An 11623-nucleotide genomic window follows, 5' to 3' on the forward strand; every position below is an offset into this window, starting at 1 on the left:
AAATTTTATTTGAGCAAATAAATTGGTTACGTGCATGATCAAGCTCCACAGATGAGAAAATGCTCTAGAGAATGGAAGTATGGCAGTTCTGTTTATGCATTTAGAATCAAAGGAGAAGCATAAGAAAGGTTACATGTAATCCATTAGTGCTAAAGTAAGAAGGAAGAAAGAAGCAAGGAGGAGGTGGGGTTTGGGGGGATTAGTATCTCTAGAATTGGATAAAAAGTAAAAGGGAGAGATATATACTTCCTTTACATCGTAGGTACAGAATACCTAACATTTAACATTTATAATAAATACATCTGGCGTGTGGGCAACACAAGAGTTTTGGGGTCATTGTGCTCTGGTGCCTGTAGTTAAACCTACAGAAGTACTCTGGCATTTCAGAGGTATGTTATCCTAGATGTGTAAGAACAATGGACAGGCCCATTTAGGGTAAAGATCAACCTTTTATTAAAGAAGCTATAGACCTGGAATGAGAGTACTCACCAGGACCTGTCCAGTTAGAAATTTATGATCAGATTGTCCTGTGTGGTTACTTTGAGTCATTGAGTGTCCCCTGACATTGTCAGGTCTGCTGAGTAGCCCCTATTTTACTAACACTCATAGCCCTTAGAGTGGTTCCAATCATTTCCTCTGTTAAAATGCAGTTGCTTCCCCACCTTATCTTCCATCTTCACTTTGTAAAATATTTGTCATCAAAAAATTCTAATTTAGAAGGCAATCATCTAGGAATACCCAAATAAAAATATACTTCTCCAATTCTATGACATTTATTTGAAACATATATATGACATTTCAGAAAACTTTCATGGGAATGACTCACTTAGACAAACCAATTTTCTTTCATTATTGGTATATTTGTATTTCTTTTAGATATAAAAAGAATGCCATGACATTATCAAGAATTCACCATGACCAGCCAATGAGACCTCTAGAACGAGCCGTCTTCTGGATTGAGTTTGTCATGCGCCACAAAGGAGCCAAACACCTGCGGCCAGCCTCTTATGACCTCAAATGGGTCCAATACCACTCTTTGGATGTGATTGGGTTCCTGCTGGCCTGTGTGGCAATAGTTATATTTGTAATCACAAAGTTTTGTCTGTTTTGTTGCCAGAAGTTTGCTAAAACAGGAAAGAAGAAAAAAAGAGAGTAGTTTTTTGAGGCCTGAAGCTGATCTGCCTCATAGATTGGTCTTTCCAGTTAGTTCAGCAAAATAAAGTCTGGTGTAAGGGGTCCTGTCTCCTTCACAAAATTATTTTTCATAATTTAACTTCTCGGATCAATTCCATTTTCAAGTGACTAACTATGTGTCTACGTGTGATAATGTAGAACCCATACTCTAAAGAAACTTATTGAATTTTTTATTTCCTCTCAATATGTGTGTACATATCAATGCACACTTCTTGTAAAACAGAACACAGAACCACTTATTTACATATAGACATGATGAATAATTCAATGTGTTTGTCAAAAGCAGTTTGTAATAATAATTATTATTTCATATAACCATACTAGATCAGCACATCTCATTCCCTCTCTTTCCATAGAAGCCTATTACTCATCCCTCTCATAAAGCTAATATGGAAATATTAAGTAAGTTCTTTGGCACAAAAAAAATACAGTCATCATGTTCTTTTACATCTAGACACACTATGATCATAATCAATAATAATGCAAAGTATACAAAAATCATGTAAATTTTATGGAAACAGAAAATTCACAGCACAAGGATGCTCACATCCCTCCTCAAACATATACAGCCAGACCTAAGCAGTCCAGGTAAGGAAAGCATGCCTGTCTTCATAGGTCAAGAAAATCATCATCAAAGTTTCACAATAACATTGTACAGCCTAAGGATGAATTTATTTTATAAGTTAAAACTTTCATGGTAGGAGAATTATATGGAAAGTTTACCACAGAACTTTTCATACAACTCTTCTATATAACTAACACATAATAAAGAAATATAGAACAGGGCTAATAATGTACCATAGTGATAATAATGTAAATTATTTATATAGACTTAATTAACTTTCCCAAATCCATCCTGCAACACCCATATGGGAAAATAATTGGTATTCACTGTATGGCAAGAAAGCTTACAAATTACAAACAAAAAGACAGTCTGTGTGAAAAAAGATGGAGGCTATGAACAGGCAATTCACAGAAGTCAAAATGATCTATCTATAACTCGTGGCAGAAACCACCAATGCTTAGGCAAATATAAATTAAATCAATAAATTATTTCCCCAGAGATGATTTATCAAACCGAAGAATCAGAAAAAACTGCCTGACTAGTGGTGATGTAGTGGATAGAGCAGCAACCTGGGATACTGATGACCCAGGTTCGAAACCATGAGGTGGACGAATTGAGCACAAGCTCATCTGCTTTAGCACAGGATCATCAGCTTGAGTGTGGGATCACTGAAATATTCCCATGGTCGCTGGCCTGAACCCACAGGTCACTGGCTTGAAGCCCAAGCTCACTGGCTTGAGTCCAAGATTCCTGGCTTGATGAAGGAGTCACTGGCTTGGCTTGAGCCTTCCCCCCATCAAGGCACTTATGAGGCACAATGAACAAATAAAGTGCGGCAAACACGAGTTGATGCTTTTCATCTCTCTTCCTGTCTCTCTGTCTCTCTCTTAGTCTCTCAAAAAGAAAAAAAGAAGAAGAATCAGAGAAAACTATTTCTTACACTGTATAATGTGGAATAATGCTTTCAAATAAAATTTAAAATATTGTTTAACCCTGTGATTCTACATCTAGGAAACTGTCATGCCAAAACATTTGAGCTCCCACACATTATGTCCAGGATCCTTCCTCAAGCTCTTAAACAGACATCCATCAGTGAACACACTCAACCTTCTATGAAAGTTATGTTACACAGCAATTACAGAGAACTGGTAGATTGCAGACAATATTTGGGGAAGAAATAAGCATTGAAGCAGAAACAAAGAGAGAACAAACTGATAGCTGACAGATTCGAGACAATGGGGAGATGGGCAGAAATGGGGAATGGAATTAAAAAGTAAAACTGCCAGTTATGAAATAAGTCACAGGGCTATAACATACAGCAGAGGAAATAGAGTGAAAAATCTTAAAATATATCTACAGCAGCAATTTTCAACATTTTTTATCTCATGTCATACAAACTAATTACTGAAATTCTACTACACAGCAAAAAATCTATTTTTTGCTGATCAGACAAGTGGTATAATTCTTTTTTTATCTGTAAATGTATAGTTATTATATTAACTATTTATTTATTCACAAATTAAATTTAATAAAGTTACATTGAATCATAAGAGTACATAGGTTACAGGTAAACATTTTTATAGCACATGAACTGTCGATTGTGTTGTGTGCCCATCACCCCAAGTCAAATCATCTCCGTCTCCATGTATTTATCCCTCTTACTCCCCTTCTCCCACCCTCCTCCTCATGGTAACCACTTCACTTTTATCTATGTTCATGAATCTTAGTTTTATATCCCGCCTATGTGTGAAATCATATAATTCTTAGAATTTTCAAATTTACTTATTTCACTTAGTATAATGTTCTCAAGGTGCATCCATGTTGTCATAAATGGCACTGTGTCATCATTTCTTATGGCTGAGTAGTATTCCATTGTGTATATTTACACATCTTCTTTGCCCAATCCTCTATAGTGTAATATCATCCCATTCATTTATTTCTGCCTTACTTCCCTTACCTTTGGGGTCAAATTCATAAAATATTCTCTACAGCCAAGGTCCATAAGGTTAGTACCTACATTTTCTTCTGTGTAATTTTTGTTTCAGGTCTTATATTAGGTCTTCAATCCATTTTGAGTTAATTTTTGTGCATGAGGACAAGGTGTACTCAAGTTTCATTCTTTTGCATGTGGTTTCCCAACTTTCCCAGCACCATTTATTGAAGATACTTTCTTGTCTTCATTGTGTGTTTTACGCTCTTTTGTCAAAGATTATTTGTCCATATTTATGTGGTTTTATCTCTGCGCTCTTGATTCTGTTCCATTGGTCTATATGCCTTTTTTTTCTATCAATACCATGCTGTTTTAATTATTGTGGCTTTTTAGTTACATAGTGTGATACCTCCACCTTCAATCATTTTCTATAGGATTATTTTGCTATTTGAGAATTTTTATGGTTCCATACAATTCTGGTGATATTTTGTTCTGTTGTTTGAAAAAAAATTACACTGGGATTTTAATGGAATTGCATTAAATTTGTATATTGGTTTGAATAATATGGTCACTTTAATTATGTTCATTCTTCTGATCCATGAACATAAAATATTTTTTCCATATCATTGTTTCTTTTTCAATATTTTCAATAATGTTTAGCAGTTTTGGGTATACAGGTCCTTTACATCCTTTATTAAGTTTATTCCTAGGTATTTTGTGGGGGGAGGGCTTGTTGCAATTATCAAAGGAATTGTCTTTTTCAGTTCTTTTCTCACATTTCATTGTTGGATCATAGGAAAGCAATAAATTTTTCTATATTTATTTTGTATCCTGTGACTTTAATGTACTTGTTTATTATTTCTATTGTTTTTCAGAGAGTCTTTGGGGTTTTCTATATACAGGATCATGTCATCTGCAAAAAGTGATACCTTTACTTCTTCTTTCCCAATATGGATACTTTTACTTCATTCTCTTGCCTGATTGCTCAGATCAGACTTCCAGTACTATGTTGGATAAAAATGGAGAGAGTACCTGACCAGATGGTGTTTCAGTGGATTGAGCATTGGACTGGGATGCGGAGGACCCAGGTTCCAGACTCTGAGGTTGCCAGTTTGAGTGTGGGCTCAATTGGTTTGAGCAAAGATCACCAGCTTGGATCCAAGGTCGCTGGCTTGAGCAAAGGGTTACTTGGTCTGTTGAAGGCCCACGGTCAAGTCACATATGAGAAAGCAATCAATGAACAACTAAGGTGTCGCAATGAAAACCTGATGATTGATATTTCTCATCTCTCTCCATTCCTGTCTGTCTGTCCCTATATCTAACTGTCTTGGACTCTCTTTCTGTCTCTGTAAAAAAAATAGAATGAAGAGAGTGGGAAACCTTGTCTTGTTCCTGATTTTAGAGAGAAAACATCGTTTTTTCACCATTTAGTATAGGGGTAGTCAACCTTTTTATACCTACTGCCCACTTTTGTATCTCTGTTAGTAGTAAAATTTTCTAACCACCCAGCAGCTCTACAGTAATGGTGATTTATAAAGTACTGGAAGTAACTTTACTTTATAAAATGTATAAGGCAGAGTTACAGCAAGTTAAAGCATATAACAATTACTTACCAAGTACTTTATGTTGGATTTTCGTTAAGTTTGGCAGAATAAATTTTTATAAAACAACTTACTATAATAAAATCTATCTTTTTATTTATACTTTGGTTGCTCTGCTACCACCCACCATGAAAGCTGGCACACCTACTAGTGGGTGGTAGGGACCAGGTTGACTACCACTGATTTAATTTTAAATAGGTATAATTCTGACTCATTCACACTGTGATGTGTTAGCAGTTGTCATTTTTTTTATTTGACAATTTAACAGAAAAAAGATCAGTGTCCTTGACTAGCCAGTAGTCGTACAATTTAAAAATTCTTGGCCATTGAAGGAGGGAGGAGAGAGAGTGAGAAGCATTAAAACTCATATTTGCTTCACTTTAGTTGTTCATTTATTGCTCCTTGTACATACCTTGACAGGAAGAGGGTAGGGCTCGAGTATAACCAGTGACATCCTGCTCAAGCCAACAACCTTGGGATCAAACCAGCAGCCCTGGGCACAAGCCAGTGACCTTTCGATCATGTCAATAATCTCATGTACAAGACAGTGACCCATTACTCAAGCTGGTGAGCTCATGCTCAAGACACGATGAGCCTGCACTCAAGCTGACAAGCCCACAGTCAAGCTGGTGACCTCAGAATTTCTAATCAAGGTCCTTAGTATTCCAAGTTAATTGTTTATCCATTGTGCCACTACCAGACAGGCAAGGCAATAATTTCTTGGTAAATAATAACTATTATGAAATGACATAAAAGAAAAATACAAAACTCATTTTTAGATTCAGCACACAATTTCACTGTATAAATAAAAATAATATGTGAGATTATAAAACACTGTGCATGGTTTATTGGAAGTACACATTGAGAACTGGAAACAATTCATAAATGCCTCAAAATGTGTACCACAAATACTTCTTAGAGTACCACGCCTGATTGTCCCCCTTGGCTACCCAATGATAGACAGGACACAGGCTACTTCTGAGAATTTCCTATTTGAACTTGGCTTTAAATTTTTTATGTTTTTATCAAGGGCAGACAGAAATCTCTAGAATATCTATTTTAATAAAATATCTAAACAAATAGAACATATTATTATTATAAATTTATTTATTTGATATATAATATCATACATATTAAAATAAGTCTAATTAGTTTATTCTTTCTTAAGATTTTATTTACTTATGTAATGAGAAGAGAGAGAGAGAAAGGAAGGGGGGAGGAGCTGGAAGCATCAACTCATAGTGGTAGCTTCTTGTAACACTGGGCAAGCCCAGGGTTTTGAACCAGCAACCTCAGCATTCCAAGTCAAAGCTCTATCACAGGTCAGGCAGGCCTATTAGTTTTAAAAACTTCTTTCTTACTAATAGGGAAATAAATCCTTGAGGTATTCCAGGGGCCTATGAGAATAACTCAGTCATTTCTATGTTTTAAGAAAAGTCTCTTGAAATTTAAATTTGGGATTGTCAAATAAAATGTTATAACATAATCATTTTGTAAATCTAGGCAAACAAACATATTTTATGGTAATAACTCTAGAAAAAGATGTTAATTAAAATTTAAACTGGTTTTAACATTAAATATTTTGTCCAAACCACAGGATTCTGTTCAATTTATACCTGCATTTAAGCTCTTTAGGCTAATAAAATATTACATCCTAGTTATGCATCTAGAGGAAGAAAATTCACCAAGTGTAAGTCACAGACAAACACATAAAATAAAAAGACAATACATACAAAGACCATACACATAATTTGAATTACCAATTTTTATAGAGAAGGCACAAGATTTTTCTTTCTTCCTTTTGATAACTTTTAAGAAAGCTGAAGAAAAGGGAGGATGATTTTTTTTAAGTTTCCTTAGCCTTATTTATATTTCTAATTAGCCAGTGGGAGGCCTGTTAAGACTTTAATGAAAGTTTAAGCTCCGTAAATGAGCAGTGGGAACAAAGGAAATCTGGGTGCCAATCTCAGAAATTACATATGCAACATCCCAAAGAGTTGTTTTGATAAGAATGAGCATAGAAAATGTGTTTTGTCCTAGTCCTGGCTGGTTGGCTCAGTGGTAGAGCATCGACCCAATGTGTTGAAGTCTCAAGTTTGATTCCTAGACAGGGCACACAGGAGAAGTGATCATCTGTTTCTCTGCCCCTCCTCCTTCTCTGCCTCTCTCTCTCTCTCTCTCTCTCTCTCTCTCTCTTTCTCTCTCTCTCTCATCCTCCTCCTTCTCCTCTTTCTCTTCCTCCTCTCCTGCAGCCATGGCTCAGTCGAGCAAATTGGCCCCATAGCTGAGGATGGCATTATGGCTTTGCCTTAGGTGCTAGAATTGCTTGGTTGCTGAACAATGGAGCAACGGCCCCAGATGGACAGAACATTGCTCTATAGGGGGTTTGCTGGGTAGATCCCAATAGGGGCACATGCAGGAATCTCTCTCTCAGCCTCCCTGCCTCTCATTTAATAAATAAAAACAAAAACAATATGTGTTTAGTGCCATGTATGTGTATATCCCGTGTCCTAAGAGTACTTTACCAATAACCAAAGCAGTAGCCACTATGATTCACCTTACTCAGACAGCGGTCTCAAATCTACATCAGCAGAAAGAGAAATATAAAGATAAAGTGTCTTTGTCCCTTGCTTGAGAGTGGCCTTACCAATGACAAAAATAATTGTTAAATGCTTAGGAGATAAATTTACCCTGCTCAGACAGGGGACTCAAGTATACATTGGCAAAAAGAGAAAGCGTTATTGTCTCAGGGACCGGTATACCCTGTTCTCCAAGGGTGGTCTTACCAACAACCAAGGAAGTGGCTAAATGCCTTGGGGATGGACTTACCTGCTCATACAGGGGACCTCAGTCTGTGCAGCAGTCCATTCTGAAATCAGGAGTGATTGGGTTCTGACTCACAGAAACCATGGCCCAGGTGTCATGTGGGCTGCTGTCCAGAAGGATTTACCTTCTCAGCACTGACAAGTCATGACTTGACAAAGCAATTACTTCCACATCTAATAGGTCAATTTCTGCCACACAATGAATGAGGAGACAGATAGATGAGGAGACAGAATATGGAGTGAAAACAATTATGGGTCCCACCAGTCAACAAAGAATGTTACTGAGAGAGGAATCAAGTGAGAGAAGAGGAACTAGTGCCTTCCTGGGTTTCATCTTTACAAACTTACAACTTTTACAAACCTTTACTTATTCAGAAAGAACCATCTTTAAAATACCTCACTTTCTTTCTCTTTTTCTTAAAAAGCATCTCCATACCTCATGCTTTTTATTTTTAAAACCATATAGTTCAGGGGTCAGGAACCTATGGCTCGCCAGCCAGATGTGGCTCTTTTGATGGTTGCATCTGGCTCACAGAAAAATCTTTAATAAAAATAATAATAACATTAAAAATATAAAACATTCTCATGTATTACAATCCATTCATTTCTTACTGCTCATGTTCATGGTTGCGGGTGGCTAGAGCCAATCACAGCTGTCCTCCGAGACAACACAAAATTTTTATTGGATAATGCATAAGGTACATGGGTCTTTGTATAGCTCTCAAAGAATTACATTTTAAAATATGTGGCATTCATGGCTCTCTCAGCCAAAAAAGTTCCCAACCCCTGATATAGTTTATTTCTATTTTTTTAGAAACCTTAATTTCAAATGATAACTAAAACATAAGCAACCATCATTTCTTAAACTGACACTTTCATGAACACACTTCATAATCTTTAGAAATCTCTTGAAAAATATAAGCTAATTCAAAAGGAAAGAGATACCCTGAATAATCATATACTTGTCAAGGAAAATTGAAGTCCCGGTTTTATTGTTGAAAGTTATCAAATATTAGAATAATATGGATACTACTTTAGTCTCATTCTGAAAATAGAAAATATTAAAAGTTATTTATGAAGCCAAGACTGTCATAATATAAGACTACATATTGACACTATAAGGAAAGTATATTAAAAATTAATATTTGGGGAAAATATATTCACAAAACATTCTCAAGTAAATATTAATAAATTAAATTTAGTATATAGATTGTATAAATGCATACAGATTGAAAAGCAATAAGTAAAACTGTCTTTATGTACAGATCACTAAATTCCAAAGAACTTACAAATAGATGGGAATACTGGGCAAGGTGGAAAGGAAGCATCCAGGAATGAAGGAAGACCCCAGGTACAACGGTCAGTCAGTAATATAGCAGGAAGGGCCATCCATAAGAACCACAAACACAAAGTGTTCCCCACATTACATAAAAAAGACCTGTCCCCCCATAATGTTGCTGGCTTCACTTGTTCTAACCAGTCACTACACTTATATTGAGAGAGAAATCTGAGGGAATCGACCCTCCATTATAAGTAGTTTTTGTTCCATTTAGCACAATATAATTCACAGTTCATCACAACATTTTCTCAAGGAAGAGGAGAGAGGAAAAGTAGAAAAAAAAATAATGTATGTTCTTTTTTTCCATTTTTTTCCTTCTTTTTTTAATTTTTATTTTTTTTTAAATTCTCATTAGTGCTATCAACAAAACCACCCTCAGATGCCATTAAGGAAAAGGAATCGAATATCATGGGTACAAAAGACAGAGATGTAGCACAGATAGATGAAGAAAAATCTATGAAGAAAACATTTCATATATTGGAAACCTTGGAGTTCAATGACAGAGAATTTAAAATAGAAATACTAAAAAAATTCAGAGATATACAAGAAAACACAGAAAGGCAATTTAGGGAGATCAGAAAACAACTCAATGCACACTATATTACCAAGGAAATTGAAACTATAAAAACAAATCAAACAGAGATGAAAAACTCAATTCATGAACTGAAAAATGAGGTAACAAGCTTAGCTAATAGAAAAGGCCAGATAGAAGGTAGGATTAGTGACATAGAAGACAAGCAACTTGAGGCACAACAGAGAGAAGAAGAGAGAGACTCAAAAATTTTAAAAAATGAGAAAGCCCTACAGGAATTTCTGACTCCATCAAAAAGAACAACATAAGAATAATAGGTATATCAAAGGGAGAAGAGAGAGAAAATGGAATGGAGAACATATTCAAACAAATAATAGACGAGAACTTCCCAAGCCTGTGGAAAGGACCAAAGCCTCAAATTCAAGAAGCAAACAAAGCACTGAGTTTTCTTAACCCAAACAAACCTATTCCAAGGCACATCATAATGAAATTGGCACAAACTAACAAAAAAGAAACAATTCTTAAGATAGCCAGGGAAAAGAAGAATACAACATATAAAGGAAGGCCTATTAGATTATCATCAGATTTCTCAGCAGAAACTCTACAAACTAGAAGAGACTGGATCCCAATATTTAAAGTCTGAAAAGAGAGAAACTTTCAGCCATGAATACTATACCCATCAAAGCTATCCGTCAAATACAAAGGAGAAATAAAAACATTCAGGAAATACTAAAGCGGGTTTTCCAACCAGATACAAAGAACAAAACAAAAGGACAAGTAAAAGTTCCACTAAGAACAAAATAAAACCAAATTTAAACTGTGACAACAAAAACAAAGAAAAGGGAGGCAGAGGAAAAAGATTAACAATAGTAAAGGACAATGGAGAGCAGAATAAATCATAAGATAGGGTACTACAATTAACATGGTAGGTACTCTTTTCATTACTTAATGGTAACCACCCTTGAAAAAACCACAATAGAAGCACATGACTTAAAAAAGGTAGCAACAGAAGAAAGAAATATGGAATACAACCAAACAAAAACAAATGATAGAAAAACAAAAAAGAAGAATCAAACAAAATACAAAACTAACAGAAAACAATTTATAAAATGGCAATAGGGAACACACAAGTGTCAATAATTTCACTAAATGTAAATGGATTAAACTCATCAATAAAAAGACACAGAGTAGCAGAATGGATTAAAAAAGAAAATCCCACTGTATGCTGCCTACAAGAAACACATCTAAGCAACAAAGATAAAAACAAGGCTGGAAAACAATACTCCAAGCAAATAACATCCAAAAAAAAGCAGGTGTAGCAATACTCATATCTAATAATGCTGACTACAAGACACCAAAAGTACTCAGAGACAAAAATGGTCATTTCATAATGAATAAGGGGACACTGAATCAAGAAGACATAACAATTCTTAATATATATGCACCAAACCAAGGATCACCAAAGTATATAAGACAGCTACTTATTGACCTAAAAACAAAAACTGACAAAAAAACCCAATAATATTTGGAAACCTCAATACACCACTGACGGCTCTAGATCGTTAATCCAAAAAGAAAATCAATGAAGATATATTGGCCTTTAATGAAACACTAGAGCACCTGGATATGATAAACAT

At 35.4% G+C, this 11623-nt stretch overlaps 1 protein-coding gene across 1 annotated transcript in view; it reads left to right on the forward strand.

The window, feature by feature from the left end:
* LOC136338165 (UDP-glucuronosyltransferase 2B31-like) overlaps positions 1 to 6884 on the forward strand; it is a 43891-nt gene extending 37007 nt beyond the window's left edge. The window contains exon 6 of the mRNA XM_066280273.1: positions 877 to 6884. Coding sequence (XP_066136370.1) covers positions 877 to 1156 — 280 coding nt within the window. The 3' untranslated portion in view covers positions 1157 to 6884. The remainder of the gene's footprint in view (positions 1 to 876) is intronic.
* The last annotated feature ends 4739 nt before the right edge of the window (positions 6885 to 11623 follow it).

Source organism: Saccopteryx bilineata, chromosome 5, assembly GCF_036850765.1.
Source record: "Saccopteryx bilineata isolate mSacBil1 chromosome 5, mSacBil1_pri_phased_curated, whole genome shotgun sequence".
Lineage (NCBI taxonomy): Eukaryota > Metazoa > Chordata > Mammalia > Chiroptera > Emballonuridae > Saccopteryx > Saccopteryx bilineata.